Below are 22,263 nucleotides of genomic sequence, written 5' to 3'. Positions count from 1 at the left end.
GGTAGGATAGCTGCTTCTAAGAGTTGTTTGATCATCGCCTGGAACATGCATGTTGTAATTTGCTTTGCCTCGTTCATCTGTGACATAGGTAAAGTGTTGGACCTGTTAGGAAGACACCTGGCTCAAGTCCAGAGCCTGAAAATCCATAGTAATGGTCCATTGTTCAACTGACAGTATTGATTAGCAGAAGAATACAGTCCTATCTGACACCTCCAGAGATGATGCTTGTGGGCTGCTCTTACCTGTGACAAGTTAACAGAAGCGGTGGTCATGATTAAACTTGGGAGTTATCAGGATAAAATTTCACTGCATCAGTAGAAATCTACTGGATTGGTTGAGATTCATTGCATAACTGGATTCCTGTAGTCACAGCAAGACCAGGGATGAAGCAATAAGGTGGTCGCAATCCTTGGCATTTTTTGCTCCCATCTCCATTTCCAGCCATGATTGTACTAGTTGTCGTCGATGTTAAGCTAAACGTTCACGTCAAATCCTCTATGAACACACCCTGTCTCTCAGTGCCAACATTAACAAATCTTCAGTTTTCCCTGAACTGCAACCCAGTCTCAGTCAGCTGATGACAGGAGGACTCTTCACCTTACCATCTCAGCTCCTCTTCAAAATGCAGGCATTGTAGATCAAGACATTGTGGAAGAGAATCCAAAGTTATCTGGAATGTGAGAAATCGCTTTAAAATGCTACTGCAGTCTCTGGAATATTCCTAGGATTGGTCTTCGTTCCATGCACACAGACTCGCGTACATTTACATCACAAAAGGATGCCATTCTCCCCACCTTTGTCCATGCTGGCCAACAAAGATCTGATTACACCAAGACTATTTTTCATTTTTGGTCCATAGCCCTGAAGGAGTGAATCTTTAAGTGCTATTTAAGCGCTACCCTTGTGGGCAATGAGTTCCACACTCTCACCATCTTCTGAGTGAAATAAAATTCTGCACAACTCTCCTTCTTGCTTTAAATCTATGCCACCTTATTATTGACTCCTGTACTAATGGTAAAAGTGCCTTCCTATCCTTAACTCTGCATACTGTTACCTTGCAGTTCTTTATCCGGTTCCCTTTCAACCTTCTCTGTTCTAAGGATACAGCCCTAGCTTCTTCAATATTTCCTCCTAGGTCAGAGCTTCAACCCTGGCAATATCCTAATAGATAACCTCTGCACTCTGTCCAGTGTATACATATCCTTCCTAGACTAGAACACTGTATGGTTATCCAGTTGTGGTCTAACTAGTGTTCCATCCACATTTCAAGTGCAGATTCCTCTGATTATCCCCAAGTCTCAGCTGACCAGCCAAGCAATGATGTATTGAAAAACTTGAATAACAACGCATCTTTAATAGTGTTGTGACACCTTGGAATTAGTCCCCAGGTCATCCAGTGTCTAAGCTACCCAGGAAATGACTCTTGTTGCCAGTTTGCAGAGCCATGCCCAATTTTTAATGAATAAATCATGTCTCAATAAATTGTAAACAAGCAGTTATTATTTAAAATAGTTAAAGTTTTATGCAAAAACAAACTTAATTGAACTTACTGTGACCAAATTAGCCATGAGGTATCTACTGGTTGCACTAAGTGTGTCATATTTCTCCCCAGCAATGCCATGAGTCAAGTTCTGATCGCATTACATTGTATGGCCTAATGATGAAGCCAATTCAACGTTTTCCACAGTTCATTCTTTTGCTACAGGTAAATGCTTTCGTCTAGATGCACTTATTAAGATATGGATTGCAAAATCATTTATTTACTGTCAATGACTTGGGACTGGAGCTTAGATTTAGATTTAGATTTTGTCATGCATAGCCAAGGACAAAAGTACAGGAGTACAATGAAAAGTTTTCCAATCTCACCACATACGATGCCATCTTAGATAAAAGTGCCTAGGTACAAAAACTTAAGAACAAGGTAAGAAGAAATAAGGAACAAAGGTAAAAGTTAAACCTTACAATCATTAGATTAGATTAGACTTACAGTGTGGAAACAGGCCCTTCGGCCCAACAAGTCCACACCGACCCGCCGAAGCGCAACCCACCCATACCCCTACGTTTACCCCTTACCTAACACTACGGGCAATTTAGCTTGGCCAATTCACCTGACCCGCACATCTTTGGACTGTGGGAGGAAACCGGAGCACCCGGAGGAAACCCACGCAGACACGGGGAGAACGTGCAAACTCCACACAGTCAGTCGCCTGAGTCGGGAATTGAACCCGGGTCTACAGGCGCTGTGAGGCAGCAGTGCTAACCACTGTGCCACCGTGCCGCCCATCATGTTTATCATTAATAAAAATAAGGAAATAAAGCTGAAAAATAAAACTTGGGAATAAGTTACATGAGTTCTTTCCTTTCTGCTTCACCCTCAATGTATTTTCACCATCACAGATGATAGCCATCCAGAGATCCATTGTCTTACTACTGTTTAATTGATATAGAATCTTGGTGAGCCAGTTGGAATTGGAAGAGATGTTAACTTCAAAGTACTATTTAAAAATTGGTAAAATGATCAGTCATTCTATAAGTCTGAGTGTTTATGGTTAGAGTAGTGATAGAAGAAATCTACAAAACATTAGAGAGAATTCCTGAACCTCTGACTGACTGCATTAAAAACAACAAACTAAACAAATGGATTTTGTAATTTTTTATATACACTTTTATAATGAAGACCTGAGTTCAAAGCTTGTCCAAACAATTGACGTTAAGCTCTTTGTATCCCTCTATGAAATAAGTTTGAAAAGTTTTCATGTAGTCACAAGGTCAACAGCATAGAATTGTAGATGCATGACAGAAACATGTTCAATTCCCACATACTAATGTTGTCACCTTGCTGGCCAGGTAGAATTTGCTGGTGACTTTTTTTTAGATTAGATTACTTAGTGTGGAAACAGGCCCAACAAGTCCACACTGACCCGCCGAAGCGCAACCCACCCATTCCCCTACATTTACCCCTTTACCTAAGGTAGGTAATTTACCTAACACTACGGGCAATTTAGCATGGCCAATTCACCTGACCTGCGCATCTTTGGACTGTGGGAGGAAACCGGAGCACCAGGAGGAAACCCACGCAGACCCAGGGAGAATGTGGGAACTCCACACAGTCAGTCACCTGAGTCGGGAATTGAACCCAGGTCTCTGGCGTTGTGAGGCAGCAGTGCTAACCACTGTGCCACCGTGCCACTTGTGCTTTCAGTCAATTCAATAAGGTGATACTTCTTTAATTTGAATGTTTTTCAATGATAAATGTTACGTACTTGTTGACTGCCAGTAATGTTTACAAAAAGTCAAACTTTTATAGTTTGGACAATATTCTAATAAAAACTTAATTTGGGATGACCTTAAATCTCTCGCTCTCTTTCTGCAATTGATGAGATAAATGTTGTTTTCTCAGGACATGCTAAAGAACACTCCAAAGGGACACTCTGATAGACTACCTCTTCAGATGGCTCTTACTGAGCTTGAAACATTAGCAGAGTACTTAAACGAACAGAAACGGGAAGCAGACCAGCGTTGCGAAATGAAGCAGATTGCAAAAGCAATGAATGAGCGTTACTTGAATAAGGTAGAATTTTTGCTGCTTCCATATTTGAAAATAATAATTGCATCAGCCCTGTTTTTAAAAAATAGAAATTATTATTAGATGAGCCAAATGTAGAATGTACAGTGAATGAATTTGGAGTGTTAACAGCCAAACCAGTTGAGTGAGACCATTAATGGTGCAATTCCAACATTTTCCAGTGGATGTCAGATGTTGTACAGATGCAGTATAATGTTGAAGGTCTTGTACAGTAGAAAGGAGTTGATTTTTAATTTGCTGCCTGGGTATAAACTGGCTTTATAAATTGGCTGGCCATTACTTAAACTGCCAATGTAAATGAACTTTGGGCATTTTTTTTGTTAGAGGTGGTGATGATGATTGCGAACAGGGCTAGGGAGATAAATCATGGGGCTTGATGCTTGTCCTGTTTCCCAGCCTTCTCTTCCCATCTATTTAACCTTACTCCTCAATCATGCATGTTGCTATATCCCCATTTAGAGATTCACCAATCTTCTTGAATTTAAAATCTTCATTCTCGATTGTGGACTTCATGCATTTCAACTAGTTACAATTTTTATTCATCGATTACTGATATTGTGCTAGTGTAGTTCTTGTGGGATGAAATTAATGTGCTGCGAGGGTTTTTGTTTAAGAAATATATGAAAGAAACTAATTGGACTGAAAATTCATGGAGTGTAATGAAACAAATTAGAGTTCAGAAAAATGTATTTGAAAAATGAGTTGGGTTTTAAGCATTGTATCTCTGTTACTTGCCAATTGATGCCATGATTTACCTATTTTTGGTGCCACTAACTCCTTTATGAGTATGTTATCAGGCACACTTTAAGCTGGAAATATGTGTGCACATAACTAACTCTGCTTCACAACTTTAAGTGACCTCAGAGCACCCATGAATTCAATTTTGTCCCATTTTTTCCTGTATGTGAATCTTGCTAAGTGCAATAAATTGGCCACCAGAGTTCCCTTCCGTATAACATTGACTACAAAAGTATTTCAGTAACTAAAATGCACTTTTTTGTGAAGTCGTGAAAGGTATCTGTAAATGCAAGGTTGTCTCTATTTAAAGCTTCCATAAAACACACTTGAACACACAGATAAGATGTGTCTGACAGAGCCTATAAATACTGCATCACTTTCAAATCCAATCACATCAATAACAAACTCAACTGAACAACTGCATTAATTTTGGGAAAAAATAACCTGACAACTTAGGACACAACTTGGAACTGAATGCCTCTTACCTCTACAGATATTTACTCATGTTATCTGTGTCACTTCCTTACAATTAGTGTTTGTATTTTATTGGCAAGAATTAATGAAGAGTCATCCCAACTGCATGCTAATGCATTCATCCATTGTTGATTTCCATCGAGCACCTTCATGATGTTCTTTATATCTTATAGTCTGTTAGTGGGCCAGCAGCTCCAAAGGAGGGGAAGAGCACAGGTGATGACAGGCTATGTCACCCAGAACATAACTTCAAGTTGCAGATATATACAGGACAGATACAGATCATTCAGTCCAACTCGTCCATGCCGACCACATACCACAAATAATCTTATCCCATTTACCAGCATTTGGCCATTCCCCTCTAAACTCTTCCTATTCATGTACCCATCCAGATGCCTTTTAAATGTTTTAATTGTACCAGCCACCACCACCTCCGCTGGCAGCTTATTCCTTCTAAGTACTTCCCTCTGTACAGGTTGCCCATGTCCCTTTTAAATCTTCTCCCTCTCATCTTAAAAACTCTAGCTTTGGATTCCCCCACCCTGGGGAAAAGACCTTGTCTGTTTACCCTATCTATGCCTCTTCTGAATTTATAAAACTCTATAAGGTCACCTCTCAGCCTCCAGTGCCCCAGGGAAAATAGTCCAAGTCTATTCAGCATCTCCCTATAGCTCAATTCCTCCAACCCTGGCAAGTCCTTGTAAATCTTTTCTGAATCCTTTCAAGTTTCACAACATCCTTCCTAAAGGAAGGAGACCAGAACTGCAGTATTCCAATAGTAGCTGAACCAATGTCCTGTACAGCCACATCATGACTCCCAACCCCTATACTCAATGCACTGACCAATAAAGACAAATATACAAATGCCTTCTTCACTATCCTTTCTACCCATGACTCCACGTTCAAGGAATGATGAATCTTGCACACCAAGGTCTCTTGTTCAACAACACTCTCCAAGACCTTGCCATGTAAGTCCTGCTCTGACTTGCCTTTCCAAAATGCAACAACTCGTTAAGTTATCCATTGCACAGATTCAGTTTCTCCCTCCAGGACAATTGGACCTTGAACTGTGGGAATATGTCCTGGAGTTGAGCAAGTGAGGGGCATTTCAGAGTCAGAGAATTCATAGATCAATACATATAAAAGGAGGCCACTCAACCCACCATGCTTTTGCTTACTATTTGAAAGTCCCACTCTACCTTACTGCAACATTTGCTCCAAATCAAGTCCAATCCCCGCTTTTCTGAAGATTATCTGCTTTCCAGTATTACATTTGTAGTTTTGGATGCCTTACCTTTATGTGCCTGGGATATTTCTTGTTTATGTTGAGATCTAGATGGTAGCCAGAATAAATTTCAGTTGCTGCAGCATCCTGATGGCCTGGGGCGAAGCCAGCAGGTTACTGTTCCATGTGGCAGAGACTCTTCAGGAAGGACACTCATGATTTTCACTCAAAATTGGGCAGATAGGTTTAACAGAGATTCTGACGGGCTTTAGTAATACACTGTCATGCTGACAATATCTAAGCAGATCAAGCTTCACAACCAATGTGGGCGGCACGGTGGCACAGTGGTTAGCACTGCTGCCTCACAGCGCCTGAGACCCGGGTTCAATTCCCGACTCAGGCGACTGACTGTGTGGAGTTTGCACGTTCTCCCTGTGTCTGCGTGGGTTTCCTCCGGGTGCTCCGGTTTCCTCCCACAGTCCAAAGATGTGCGGGTCAGGTGAATTGGCCATGATAAATTGCCCGTAGTGTTAGGTAAGGGGTAAATGTAGGGGTATGGGTGGGTTGCGCTTCGGCAGGTCGGTGTGGACTTGTTGGGCCGAAGGGCCTGTTTCCACACTGTAAGTCTAATCTAATTGTAGATACAGTAAATATGAAATTAGGATGTGTCCTGATTTCCAATTAGTTGCTTTGCAGGTAGATTAAAGTGAGGTTTTAACTCTAGTTGGAAATAGGGAAAATATGGTTTGTGGTAAACCCGGTATAAGCTCAAATAATTTTTATATCTGCACAGCCTTGATTCCTGCTTGAAATTGACAAGAAGTGCCAGCTGGCCGACTAGGGGGAGATGAAGAATGGGGGGGACTGGAAACTGCTACTTTCCCTGATTTTGAAATAATTCATAGGGAGGGGTGTTCTACTGGGTCAGGCTAGAGCAGTGGAGTCTGGTTTGGAGAGACTCAAACATTGCTTCTACAAGGACTTTACAAGGAAATGTCCAAAACCTCTTCCACTTTTATTCGTGGTCCCTCTTCCCATTAGGGTACTCTGGAAGGAAAGCCAAAGCCACTTCCACTGAAGATTGGAATTGATATAGTGATAGATTTCAATGGCTTCATAAGGATCCTACCAAATTTTAATAGGTTTCCTTTCCCACTTACTCAAAAGGACAAGTTAAAATTGCAGGCCATGCAAACAAAATTCCCATCTTAGCAGTTAAGTCTCTGTGATTTTTGAAAGGATTTATAGCTCAGGTTGAGATTCTGGTTGTACATTTGCTTGCTGAGCTGGAAAGTTTGTTTTCAGACATTTCCTCACCATGCTAGGTAACACTATTAGTGAGCCTCCTATGAAGCGCTGGTCTTATGTCCTGCTTTCTGTTTATGTGTCTTGGTTTTTTAAGGTGGGTGATATGGTTAAGTCTCTGGTAATTTCTATAATAAATGGTTTCCACTGGCCAGTGAGAGCGTGACATGTAGACAACATTTAGCCAATGTAGTGTCAAGAAATTCTAGTAGAACTGAGAATTGAAACAAGCAAGAGGAAAGCTTTTCAATATCTGTGTCATAACCAATGAAAGGAAGATGGTTGTGATTACACGACATTTACTATCAATGCTCTGCCTAACCATTGTTAACTAACTTTCCCTATCTTGCTGAGAGTGAGCATACTTGCTGAAGGTTCTGAAATGTTCATTTCCATTCACAACTCTTTTGACACACGAGCAGACTTTCAAGACCTTACTGGAAGTTGGGAAATATCAGAGTTTGGACTGATAAGTGGAGCAGTAGTGCTGAGCTATGACTGTCTCCAACAAGTGAAATCTCTGAATTTCAGCATCATTCCCTATCATTTGTGATATGCTTAACTGGGTCAGCCATAGCAGCAATGTGGATAATAAAGCAGGCTAAAGGCTGAGTATTTTACAATGGAACTGGCTTACCTCCTCTCTTCTTAAAACTTTACAATTGTGGTAATCACCATGTCACAGTAAGCATAACTGCAAAAAAATTCAAGCTTCATTTGGGTCTTTACCACTTGGCTCAATATGCATTCCTGTTCATGCAGTACCATCCTCAGGTTACATAAGCAATTTAGCAAGCTTTAATTAATCAGCATCTCCTCATCGCATCACCATAGCCAAGAGGTAGGACAAGAAAAGAATCATGAGCTCACCATCACTTCTAGATTGTCCACCATCCTGCTATGGACACCCTCGTGAATCAAAATCTCAGGATTTCCTACCTAACATTAGATTTGGAGCAGGAGCAGCATACATACAGTTTAAGGCGAAGGCCCACACCCATCATCTCTGTGCATGTGAAGTCTGAAAATAAGCAAGGTCTTGGGAGCATTGCTGAGAATATGCTTGTGAATGTCTAATTAGCGGATAGTTCCATAATCTAGCTTGAGTTTTCAAAGCCCCCAACTTGTGGTTTTCAGGACAGACCAAAATAGGGGATAAAACATGGCACAAGCAACAGAAACACACCATGGCTACAGCACAAAATGAATGTAGTTGTTAAGACTTACTCTGCATATCTTTTCATTCAACCCACTCTATTTGAAAAGAACGTAGCCTTTAAATTCAGCTTTCAAAAGTAAGATTAGGAGGAGACGGAATGCCTCCAAATATTCTAACAAGTTGGTGTGGATAAATATATTTGCATTGAAAGCTGATGCTTGCAAAACATGAAAACTGCCTCTATTTTGTATAGTGAGAACAAGTTAAACTGGATTTTGAGTTGTCATAAATTTAATACAATCTACCAAAAATATGTATTAGCAGAAGCAAGCTACGTGTTAGAAAGTTAATCTCATGTTATTCTAATTTCACATATTATTTACACAAATGAAAAATGGATGTCTTCTCCCTGTGTATATGCCCTAAGTGTATGATGTATCATGTTGTAAAGATTACCACTGCTGGCAGTGTCCACACATTTCTGTCAATTTAAAACAAATTAGCACATCTTTGAGCTACTAAATAACGGGATTAATGAGAGTGAAACCATCTGCTCAGCTTCTACAAATTAACAGCTGCTCAAAATATACTAAGAAGACTATGTGTATTCGTCACGCAGATTACAGTAGCATGAGATTCCTAATGTCTGTCTGTGATGAAAGGCAGTTGTAGCTGAAATAAAATATTGTTTCAGATTTCTTTAGTGAAAATACTATATCAGATCTTCAAATTTGAGTTTGAGTCCGTCATCGTGGGAGAGATCCCTCGAGGCACCACTACCAAAAAGTAGCATGAGAGTGAAGCAATTGTTGAAATGTACAAATTATTTAATCAATATCAAAGTTGCAGAGATATTGGAAAGAAATTCTTGCCATTATAGGTAAAGATACCATAGTCCCAGAGGACAGCAGAAGTGTTCTCTCATTAGAGAGAGATGACTGGGAGTTTAATCTGCGGGTTACCTCAGCTCAGGCAAGGGTTGAGATTGAGAAAGCAGACCCTTCATGGTATCCTCAGCCGGTGCAGGAATTGAAATACACTTTTGGCATCATTCTGCATCACAAACTAGTGTCCAGCCAAATGAGCTTGCTAGTCCTCTATTTGCTATTATAAAGTGATTTTCATAATGCTAAATTTAGATTAGATTACATTCCCTACATGTGGAAACAAACCCTTCACCTCAACAAGTCCACACCGACCCTCCGAAGAGTAACCCACCCAGACTTATTTCCCTACATTTACCCTTGACTAATGCACCTAACACTATGGGCAACTTAGCATGGCCAATTCACCTGACCTGCACATCTTTTGGAGTGTGGGAGGAAACCACAGCACCAAGAGGAAACCCACACAGAATACAAAGTACATCTGAAATATAGTCACAACTGTAATCTAAATTGACGATTTATATCCAGCAAGGTCTGACAAATGCATCAAAATATCTGTTTTAGTCATGTTGGTTTAAAGAACAAGATTGGCTTTGATCCCAGAGGGAATTCTCCTCTTGTCTTTCAAAGAGAAATGCCATGGGATATTTTATGTCCAGCTGATGGCAGACAGAGCTTAGAGTCATAGAGTTGTACAGCACAGAAACAGACCCTTTGCTCCAACTCATCCATGCTGACCAGAGATCCTAAATTAATCCAGCCTCATTTGTAAGCATTTGACCCCATCCCTCTAAACCCTTCCTATTCATATATCCATCCAGATGCCTTTGAAATGTTGTAATTGTGCAGCCTCCACCATCACGTCTGGCAGCTCATTTCCATACATGCACCACCCTCTGTGTGAAACAGTTGCCCCTTCGGTCCCTTTTAAGTCTTTACCCTCTCACCACTTGAATGAATGATGGTGATTTGGTTGCTCATAAAGAGGAAAACACTGCCAACATTTACTTTATTTTTCGTATTGTATGCAGCAACCTTTTTTTTCCCCACATTCCAGATTGCACACAGTATAGAAGGAGTTGGATGTTTTCAGTGGTCATTACAACAATACAATTGCCTCATTGCTTTATGAGTATTGGTACGCTAGGAAAATGTTGCAAGTTGGTTTTGACAGACAGTGCTGACATTCATGCTGGCTGATAGATTAAATCTATAAGCAATTCCTTGCCTGAAGCCAGTGCTGCCTGTTTGCTTCACTTAGTGCTGAGGAGCAATTCAGATAATTATTTAGCTCAATGCTTTTACCTCCAAAAAGCTAGCATCTATTGCACTGTCGCATCACTACTTTCGCGCTACCATTGCAATCCACAATAATATCTTAACATGTATAGAAGTCACACTTCTTTAAAACGTTGGTTCGGAGGAATAGTCCCATATTTGTAGCTACTACAGTGAGATGAAGTAGAGTGGGAGAAGGCTCATCTGAGTCCTGAACTCTGCTACAGATGAGTTGGATTGAACAGTCCATGTGGAATTACCTTCCCCTGTGATGCCAACAGATGGTGCTTTTGATAGGATTGACATTGACAGTGACCGGGAACAGTTTCCTGTTATTCAGCTACCCAGCGTGAATCTTGCCACCACTTTCTCTGTTACATCTGCTGTTCACATTATACGCGATACTGTGGCTTTTCAAAAAAAAATTTCCTTTTCTTTCACCACTTTCTTTCTGATTTTTCCCTTTGAGACCTGTTAAGCTATTTGCCCCTCCCTTAGCCTCCATTCTGTTTTGGAAGCATTGTCTCACTCCTGACCCCAGTTTCTCTCTTCGAATCCCCCTATTTTAAATCTCTAGTCCTGAGCAGATATGCCTTTGACAGCCAATCCATTATCTGACTTTCTCTTTTTGTTTCCCAGTCTAGTCAGAGAAATCCTGCAGCTTCTCACTAGTAAATCAGCAGTATCAGTTGGACATCTTTACAATCTGTTGTCTAACCCAATATTGAATCTTGCTTGCTGTGCTGACAGTTTGAATGCCATTCTTCCAACCTGGCACTTGCCTCCTATACCATAAGAGCCAGTGGCTCTGGACTAGTTATCCAAAGCCCCGAGCTTATGGTCTCAGGACATAGATTCAAATCCCATCATGGCAGATCTGAAATCTGAATTCAATAAATTCTGGAATTGTAAACAAAAGCTACTCTGACAACAACCATGTGGAATGCCGTTAGAAACTATCTAGTCTTTAAGGAGAGGAAATATGTCATCTTTACCTAGTCTGGCTAACGAGTGACTCCTGATCCACAGAATGTAGTTGGCTCTTAACTGCCCACTGAAGTTACGTAGAGGGCCAATCAATTCAAAGCTGATTAGAAATCAGCAACAATGCTGGCCTTCCCAATGACACCCACATCTGATGAAAGATTAAAAGTACCCCTTTCATTTGATGTAAAAACAAAAAACTTAAAGTACCCTTGAGACATCTAATGTGCTTCATAGCCAGTATTTTTTAATCACTGTTGTGAAGTAAGAAAACCTGGTAGTCAATTTATACACAGAATTTTTGACAACGTGTTAAATGACCTGTTCATCTATTTTTAGTAGTGCTTCTTGAGAAAAATGTATTGGCCAGAAAGAATCTCTTTTCTGTCCTCCTGGTACCATTGGATTTTTTGCATTCAGGTGACATGACATGGATAGACCCCCGTTAATGCTTTATCAGAAAGTTGCAGCCCTCCAATTATGGGCTGAAGTTCCTGCCCAAATAATGCACTTGTTGGTATTTGACCTTCTGACTCAAGCCAGAGTTACTTCATTGGCTGGCACCGGATTTTAGGTACCACCTGATGTGATGCCTCTTCTAGTTTGGTGCCTAGTTTCCTCCCATCCATACTAATTTCAGTAAATTGGGCAGTAGGGCATCTAGGAATACATCAATTATTTGTTTAAATAGATAATCTAAATTGACATTGTCCCTTAACATTCAGCAGGAAGTCAGCTGCAATATGTTAAATCAGAAAGCATGAAAGTTAGGAATTAATCTAATAAATGAGGCCTCCATTCATGATCTATAGCCTCTGGGGTGCAGAGTTGGCTTAATACATCTCAAGGTAAAAACAATGACTGCAGATGGTGGAAACCAGATTCTGGATTAGTGGTGCTGGAAGAGCACAACAGTTCAGGCAGCATCCGAGGAGCAGTAAAATCGACGTTTCGGGCAAAAGCCCTTCATCAGGAATAAAGGCAGAGAGCTTGAAGCGTGGAGAGATAAGCTAGAGGAGGGTGGGGATGGGGAGGAAGTAGCATAGTGTACAATGGGTGAGTGGGGGAGGGGATGAAGGTGATAGGTCGGGGGCAGGGGGAGGGTGGAGTGGATAGGTGGAAAAGAAGATAGGCAGGTAGGACAAGTCATGGGGACAGTGCCGAGCTGGAATTTTGGAACTAGGGTGAGGTGGGGGAAGGGGAAATGAGGAAACTGTTGAGGTCCACATTGATGCCCTGGGGTTGAAGTGTTCCGAGGCGGAAGATGAGGCATTCTTCCTCCAGGCCTCTGGTCGTGAGGGAGCGGCGGTGAAGGAGGCCCATGACCTCCATGTCCTCATCAGAGTGGGAGGGGGAGTTGAAATGTTGGGCCACAGGGTGGTGTGGTTGATTGGTGCGGGTATCCCGGAGATGTTCCCTAAAACACTCTGCCTGGAGGAAGAACGCCTCATCTTCCGCCTCGGAACACTTCAACCCCAGGGCATCAATGTGGACTTCAACAGTTTCCTCATTTCCCCTTCTGCCACCTCACGCTAGTTCCAAACTTCCAGCTCGGCACTGTCCCCATGACTTGTCCTACCTGCCTATCTTCTTTTCCACCTATCCACTCCACCCTCCCCCCCCCCCCCCCCCCGCCCCCGACCTATCACCTTCATCCCCTCCCCCACTCACCTATTGTACTCTATGCTACTTTCTCCCCACCCCCACCCTCCTCTAGCTTATCTCTCCACACTTCAAGCTCTCTGCCTTTATTCCTGATGAAGGGCTTTTGCCCGAAACGTCGATTTTACTGCTCCTCGGATGCTGCCTTAATAGATCTCTGTCCATTCCCTAGATTTGCAGATAACTTTGATCAAAATAGTTTATTAAGGTATTTATTTGAACCAACCACCTAGTGTTTATTAGTCCCAATGTTCATTGCTCATCATCCAAGCTCTTCACTGTTATAAAATGGAATTTCCTTTGAATTTCCATTAGAAGGTCTTCCAGTAAATAGCAAAGATTCCTCTTCTGCATAACTAGCATACATTGGAGGCTTGACTCATTTTTGCTCATTTAAAAAAAAATGATTGGAAAACCATATGCCAATCAGCAAAACATGTATCTGTAGTTTACAGGTGTACTTACACAATTTATACATGTATGAATGATCCACTGTTACTTTTTCAGCCCTGCTACCTTTTTCTCAGTATTTCCTGATGATGTGATAGTAGTTTCATTTTTAAATTGTCTAATTGCTGGTAGTTGATTAACGAGAGCTAGATGGACAACATACAAGCGTTAATTTTAACAAACAGAAATATTTTGCAGAAGGTATTTGTAACTTCTAAATATCCAAAGAGTCGAGATCTGCATGGGGAAACTTTTTCCGGCCTTTGTTGATTTCAAAGCTTGGCAATAGTATTATAATCTGAGCCCAAACTGATGCATGACCTGGAAAAATTGTGAACTGCTGGAAAAGTATGTTTACATTTCAACATATCAATGTGAAATAGACACCACGAGGGTAGTGTCTCACATGGATTGACTTCTGCATTGTGAAGTCATTTATTCCATCTGGCTCTTGCTTGCACTAAATGAAAAGAAAATACTGCAATATATCTAAAAACCCAATATTGAGAGCTCTTGTGAAAACATTGAATGTTATTTCTACATCACAAATCATTTAACCCATGAAGTGTTTTCGCATATACTTTCAGTAGCTTAGTTTCTAATCATGAGGACTGCATCTATATATTCCTCTGCATTTTCTTTATGAATTACCTTTCAAAAAGCTACTCAAAACATTTCTACCAGATGTTTTGCATTTCTCTTTTACACCAAAGTTCCTAGTTCACTGCCCCATCGCCCGATGATGTCTTACCATTTAAATCTTACTTTTTTCACCATTCAGAATTTTTTGTTCAAAAAGATAAGAATGCAAAGAAACCTGAGGTTTTGATCTTTTTTTTAAAAAAACAATAACACTGAAGGTTATGTCAAAAGAGATGCAGCAATTTTTATACAACTGCATCAGCTTTGATGTTTAACAGTCTAAATTACTGGAGATGGTGTTAGCAGAAATGCCCTGCAGTTACATGACAGGAGAATTCAGATTATCCAAGAGCCTGCCAGATGTGAAGCTGTTGGTAAGATTTAGGTATCAACAGGAATTATATAAAAAAAAATTTGAGGATGGTCTTTATATGAAAAGTACAAGGCATGTCCTTACTGTGTTATGATTCTGAGGTCAGTAGTGAAGCAAAAGCACTAGATTGATCAGATTTGATCTCAGATAAAAACTCACTGGGAGGTTTATCAGTCCCTGTGGTGAAAATATGACCTGTCTTGACATGCTGAAGATTTCAGCATTACTTAATTGAGATTCCCTATGTGGAACTGCAGTCATGTCATCAAACTGTCCAAGGAGTCAGTCACGTTCAAGAATTCTCATTGATAGTCTATCAGGGAATAAAGTGTGCTAAAATTGAATCATTTTGTTAAGAAATACATGCAACAAACAAAGAATGGGACACGTGCATGGCAAAAGTAGAAGCTAAAATATACATTATTGCAAAATTGTTTTGAAATTTTAGTTTAAAAATGTAGCCATTTACTTTAATGATTGCATTTAACAGTAGTACAAAATTAGTGAATCAATTTTTTTGGAGACTGATGCTTTGTTCAGCAAAAGTTATTTCTCAGGTCACTGTTTTAAAATCACAGTACATATGATTGAACAGGGTGCCTTTGTAGGGATTTCAAACAGAGAGCAAAAAAGTGAATATTCTTACCACATCAGCCAAACTAAAGGCTCCAACGAGATTGAGGAATGGGGTTGAAAGCATAGCCTATGGTAGAGTAGCAAGTGGCAGATTGTAATGTCAGACTTGCAACATTACTCTGCGCTTGTGAGTAAAGTTGCAGTCTGATTCAGAGGCATCACGATCACAATTATTGCCATTTTGTGCCCAAAATCTACGCAGTTATGTTAGATGTGGTACATTGCATACAATCCTGATCACTTAATTATTGCTGGAATGTTGTTGTCTTTAACACAGTGGAAAACAACCAAAATGAAATTGGTAATCTGCAAAGCTAATGTATGAAGGAATATCATGGAAAATGAGCTTGTACTTGTTGAAGTAGGGATTAGATTGAGGCAATCTCGTCAAAGCTTTCACAATTCTGAAGGCGATTCACTAAGCTGACTTGGGAAAAAAATCTCCATCATGTTAAATTGTTTAAATAATGGGCAATTTAACTTTAAATGAGAAAACTTCTATAGGGAAGCCAAGTGGGAGTCTTCTATTCTTGAAATGGTTATTTATACATTCTTCAGCTAAGTTTGCACTGATGAGGGAAGGACGATGTCCATTAAATCTAAACATGTATACTGTTTATCAGTGTTTGTCTATTGTGAACCAGGAAAGTCTTTCACATACTGGCCAGGATCACATTGATTTGGCTCAATAGACTAGTAACCTTGTCCTTATTCCTTTATCATGTTCCTGGATCCTAAGCAGTTACAGTGGATTCTTTATAATGCAATTTCTAATTGACTTGTTGAAAAAATATGAGAAAAAGGTAATGAAGCAAATTATATAAATGGATTTGTGAGGCTGCTAAGTGGGTCTTCAAAAAAAACAGGCTAATATTAATCAAAAACAGAAATTGATGGTGGAACTCAGCAGGTCTGGCATCATCTGTGGGAAGAAAGCAGAGTTAATGTTTCAAATCCTTCATCAGAACAGTTCTGGCGAAGAGCCACCAACTCAAAATGTTAATTCTACTTCCTTTCTGCAGATGCTGGCAGAGCTGAGTTTCTCCAGCAGTTTCAGTTTTTTGTTTCAGATCTCCAGCATCTGCACTGCATTGTTCAATATTAAGTGAGTTTTACTTTTTGGCAATGACAATTACCTTGCCTGACCATGATACAACATGGTCAATACAACAGAATATTTGCCCACAGGCCATTTATTAAGGGCTATGTAGAACTTATTCAGTAACCGAGAGTCATCCTGCATAATGTACAAGTAAAAACATTAAGACCAAGGACAGAAAACCACAAGGAGTCGGAAACCCCTTTGCAAGCCTCCCCATCCTCAAACCCACCAGAATGCATGTCGCTAGTGTCCTATGACTGCTTTGAACTCTAGTGCACACTGCTGGGGCTGCAGGCAAGCCACTGAGAAGACCCCATGTATTCCACAATGACGGAGGTCAGGGCTATTGGGTGGACAGTATTTGCACACCTTAGAGAAAGGGAAGGCTTGGGATTTTAAGTACAGGTCATTTTGCTACAATGCACATTTTGTTAACATGAATTTGCTACAACAGGATTGACGAATTGGGGACACTATTTCTAAAGTATGAAGTTGCAAAGCGCGTGATGGTTATTACGCTATTCCATATCCATTAGTTTAAATGGCGCTGTTATTACACAATTTTCTTATAACGGGATTGTACAAGAAGGAAAGAAGAGAGTTTTTATCTTCCCAGCGGGCAAAGAGCATCGTCCAAAGATTCTCACTGGCCTATCCATGCCAGCTTTGTCGCAACATGAGCAGAGTGCTATTGATGTCATTTGAACTTTTAACAATTTGTGAACCCTTGATTTCTTAACACATGGTGGCAGGCTGCTGGTTTAATCATCTGCCCAGCCCCTCTATAACAGGGGTTGTGCTCAGGGAATGTGGATGAATCACCTAACTTATTTTATGTGCCCCTGCACTGAAATCCATCACTGCAGTAGTGTATGATATACAGCTTTAGAATGTTCAGTAGCTTTTATGATTTGGAGATGCTGGTGTTGGACAGGGGTGTACAACGTTAATAATCACACAACACCAAGTTTTGGTCCAACAGGTTTATTTAGAAACACTAACTTTTGGAGAGCTGCTCCTTTGTCAGGTAGCCGTTACAACTACCTGATGGAGGAGCAACTCTCCGAAAGCTAGTGCTTTCAGAATATTGTGGCAGAGAAGGAGACTATTTGACCCATCATATCCTTACTAGCTCCCATCTCAGAGAGTCTGAGCCTCCCGTCCTCTTTCACCATAGCTCGATAAATCCTTTCCCTTCAGGTATTTATCCAAATTCCTTTTGAAACACCAGGTCACGTGCCTCCACTACATGTTTAGGTAGTGCATTTCACATCTTTACTCACTATGAGAGGGGTTGGGGGTGGTGGTGTGGGATGTAAAAGTCTTCAGCTCATTATTGCATCTTTTCATATTCTTCCGAAGTGGATGTGCTGTCGATCATTTCACCATGGAAACCATTTCCACCCAAGGTGAAACCCGTCTGATTTTGAGCAATGCAACAGAATCTTTTCTGAATCTTCTGTAAGGAGAAAACCCTCCATTTCGAGTTGTCCTTCTTAACTGAACTACTTCTTCCCTGACCCATTTTTTTTATGCCTTCTTTGCAACCTCTCTACAGTCCTCGAATCTTTCCCAAAACGTGGTGCCCGGAATTGCAGACTATACTTCATTTGAGGCCAAACCTATGTTTTGTAAAGATTTATCATAGCATCCTTGCTTTCACACTCTGCACCCTTATTTGTAATACATAACATAAGAACCAGGAGCAGGAGTAGGTCATCTGGCCCATCAAGCCTGCTCTGCCATTCAATAAGGCCGTGACTGATCTTTTCATGCTAACGCTTAATTAATTTATTCTTCAAAAAAATCGATCTTAGCTTTAAAAACATTTACAGAAGAAGCCTCGACTACTTCACTGGGTAGGGAATTCCATAGATTCGCAACCCTCTGAGTGAAGATGTTCCTTCTCAGTTCAGTCCTAAATCTGCTGCTCCTAATTTTGAGGCTATGCCCTTGTTTCACCCACCAGTAGAAACATCCTCTGTACTTCTACCTAATCTATTACTTTAATCATTTATATGTTTCTATAAGATCCTCCCTCATTCTTCTCAATTCCAATGAATATAATCCCAGTCCACTCACTCACTCTGGAGTCAACCTAGTGAACCTCCTCTGCACCCTCTCTAGTGCCAGTACCTCCTTTCTCCAGTAAGGAGACCAAAACTGCACTCAGTACTCCAGGTGTGGCCTCACCAGCACCCTAATCAGCTGCAACATAACCCCCCCCCCCCTGTTTTTAAACTCAATCCCTTTAGGAATGAAGGGCACAATTCCATTTGCCTTCCTAATAACCTATTGTATCTGCAGACCAACTTGCTGTGATTCATAATGACCCACTATCTGTCTGTTATTTAAATCTGGCCCTGCCACCTTGAATGTTTCATGAATATATACTTCCAAATCTCTCTGTTGCTGCACTCCATGAATCCTTTATTTTCTACAATCTTTCCTCATTGTTTCTATCAAGATTTTGGATGGATCCAAGATGGCGGTGATCTGCGAAGATCATGTTGCAGAGCTCCGCACCACAAGCCGGACGTAGTCCTAGCCCACCCTCCCTGGACCACCACGATATCATGGAACTCTGAAAAGGTCATGGAGTCCCAGCAAACTGTCAGAGAGCAACTTAGCTCGGTCTTTGCTGTCCAGGGATGCCGATGAAAGGAGGAGGTTCATCTGAGGCCAGGCCCGGCCCAAGCTGCAGGATCTTTGGACTCGATTTCTTACCAGGTCCTGGTGATGGACCTCGTGAAATCTCGCGAGATGTTGGGCAAGCAGATAGAGGAGAAGCTGGCCCTGATTTCTATCATGCTGCAGAAGCATGAACAGCAGCTGGAAGTCCTGGAGAAAAGGACGGATGAGGTACAACACTAAGTCTCAGTGGTGGAAGCTGATACCAGTTCCTCCAAGGATAGGATCCAGGCCCTGGTTGATGACCTCGAGAACCAGGGGAAGGAGAAAAAATATTCTGATCGTCAGTCTGCCGGAGGGTAAGGAAGGTGAGTGGCCGGTAGAATTTATTGAGGACTGGTTGCCGAAATTCCTTAACTTGGAGGCTGGAATGTGAAGTTTGAAGATTGAGAGGGCTCACCGAGTCATGGCACGGAGGTCTGGTCAGATCTAGACCAACATACCTATCCTATCTTGGTGGAGTTTCATCACAATAGCGATAAGGAGAGAATCATGGAAGTTTCCAGAATCCAGGAGAAGGATCCAAAGGCCCTCGTTTATGAGGGCTCTGAGATAATGTTCTTCCAGATCTTCTCCACGGCAATGATCCAGAAAAGAAAACCCTATAATGGCATCAAGAGAAGACTGAGGGAGCTTGTGATCCAGTACTCTGAAGTATCCGGCAGTGCTTTGATCACCTTAGATGGATCCATGCATCTCTTTGAACATTGGAGAAGACAAGAGACCTTGTGGACAAATTAACTTAATCTGAACAATTTAGTATGTGCAAGTAGTAGTGTTGTTTGAGTATGTCTCTATGTTTCTTTAAAAAACAGAGGAATTCCAGTTGGGGCTTTCTTTCCCTTTTTTTTATTGGTGATAATTTGGTCTAAACTATGTTTGAGGGCAGTTGTGATGTGTACTTTCAGTTTTAAGTTATACCAAAGAATGGGTGGGTGCTTACCTTTTTTTTCAAAATTTCTTTGTTCACATTGTTATTTCATGGTATTTTCTTCCTTTTCTGCTTGTGTTTGTGGTGCGGCTCCAGCTAGGAGGAGGGAAAATGGTTGGAATGGCTAGATGCCTACTTACGGGCAGTTTATGCCCTGCTCAGGTATTTAAATGCCCTGGCTGCAGGATTGCCAGCAAGATGGGAAGTTGGGTTCTGGGATGTGCAGATGCCCCCTTTGGGCAGGGGGTGAGTTCCCCTATTCAGCGCCACTCCCCCCTTATATGTTGGTTTGTTTTTTGGTTTTTATTGTATATAATCTTTAACCTTGTAGGTTTGTTAACTGTAATGGGTTTAGTTTATGTAGTTTTTACATTTAATGGATCTTGCAACACTAAGATACTGCAATTTGTAACTCTAGTTCCTCCTGTCTGGAATCTAAATGTCACTGCAGTAAGGTTATGGCTAGTGACTTGAAGAAATAGTGTACCTGGAACAACAAGGGGAGTCACTCATCAATTAAGACGAAGAAAGTACTTTGGAGTCTTAGAAAGGAAAAGGTGGATGTTATATTATTACAGGATACATACTTGAATGATAGGGAGCATTTGAAACTACAGCAGAGTGGCTTTGATTGGGTTTACTTTTCACCTTTTAATGCTAGAAGTAGGGGAGTGGCTATATTGGTTAGGAAGAATCTCCCATTTAAGTCACGAGAGTGTGTTAAAGACACAGACAGGAGGTTTGTAGTCCTCAAAGTCCTGATAAATGGGGAAGAATATGGTGTTTTAAAAGTCTATTGCTCTCTGGCTCATCCCCTCAAATTTCTGGTCGATGCATTCTCTGCATTGATCAGTCTCGAGTCCTGACGTATTACTATAGGAGGAGAATTTGATTGTTTTATGGATCCCATGGTAGACAGGTTGCCCAAAAGCCCCTCCAATACCATCTGTACAAATTGAATAATTAGTGGATCTGTGTGTGGAGTTAGGGTTGGTGGACGTCTGGAGGCGCCTCCACCCTATAGGCAGGGATTTCAGTTTTCTTTCCAATCCACACAGATGTCACATCAGGATTGATTTATTTTCTGACCCCCGTGGCAACCCTGGAGTTGGAGGCATCTTGTACAATTAGTAATATTACCATCTCCAATCATGCTGCAGTGTACCTCTTGGTTAAGATAAACAATGCTATGGTGGGCTTGAGGCATGGGCAAATTGATCTCTTTATCCTTACATTTGTGGAGTACTTCTCTAAGGAATTTCAGGCATTCCTAGAAATTAACTCAGGCTCAGTTAGTAGCCCATCGATTCTTTGGGAAACTGCCAAAGCCTATGCCAGGGGGTTAGTTATTTCCTGCTGTGCCAGTAGGAAGTGGCAGAAGGGCGAACAGAAACATCTCGAAGCATGGTTGAAGGCAGCCGAGAGGGTTTACTTTAACAGGCCCTTGTTGGCCAAGCTACAGAGCATTATGGTGCTGCGGTCTGCACTGAATTCTGTGCTCATGCAGACAGCAAAGAAGGATCTTACTTTCACAAAGCAAAGGTTATATGAGCATGGTGACAAGCCGGGCAAGTACCAAGCTTCTCTTGCCAAGAAAAGGAGTGCCCCTCAAGCCATTACATCGATTAGGGAAGGGTCAGGGAACCTAACGTGATTCCAAAAAGATTAATGTGGTATTCCGGAGATTTTACTCTGAATTATACCAATCTGAGGGTTGTGAGGAGGGGTGGACCAAGATGGAAAGAGTCTTTTCTCAATGCCCATGTATCAAAGCAAGAGGTGCAGGAGGCTGTGAAGCAACCTCAGAGTGGAATGGTGCCCAGTCCTGATGGACTTCCCAGCGAATTCTATGAGGAATTTATAAGCATATTGTCAGGCCCGATGTTCAACATGTTCAATGACTTATACAGTCATGATTGTCTCCCACCATCTCTAAGAGAGGCCAATATTTTGCTTATTCTTTTAAAAGGGAAGGTCCCGGAGGACTGAGTTTCTTACTGGCCCGTTTCACTCTTAAAGTTTGACTTTAAAATCTTCTGAAGGACTGTTGCATTAAGGCTGGAGATTGTGTTACCTTCTGTTGTTAAAGAGGACCAGACAGTCTTCATAAAGGCCACAGATCCTTCAATAATGTTAGAAG

The 22,263-nt window shown here is 41.2% G+C and overlaps 1 protein-coding gene across 1 annotated transcript in view; it reads left to right on the top strand.

The window, feature by feature from the left end:
* The window catches only part of arhgef10 (Rho guanine nucleotide exchange factor (GEF) 10), a 280,448-nt gene that overhangs the window by 124,769 nt on the left and 133,416 nt on the right, over positions 1–22,263 (top strand). Inside the window, exons 15-16 of the mRNA XM_060853056.1 lie at positions 1,613–1,705; positions 3,401–3,571. Coding sequence (XP_060709039.1) covers positions 1,613–1,705; positions 3,401–3,571 — 264 coding nt within the window. The remainder of the gene's footprint in view (positions 1–1,612; positions 1,706–3,400; positions 3,572–22,263) is intronic.

Source organism: Hemiscyllium ocellatum, chromosome 3, assembly GCF_020745735.1.
Source record: "Hemiscyllium ocellatum isolate sHemOce1 chromosome 3, sHemOce1.pat.X.cur, whole genome shotgun sequence".
In the NCBI taxonomy this organism is placed as follows: domain Eukaryota; kingdom Metazoa; phylum Chordata; class Chondrichthyes; order Orectolobiformes; family Hemiscylliidae; genus Hemiscyllium; species Hemiscyllium ocellatum.
This window is presented reverse-complemented; position numbering and strand designations above follow the sequence as displayed.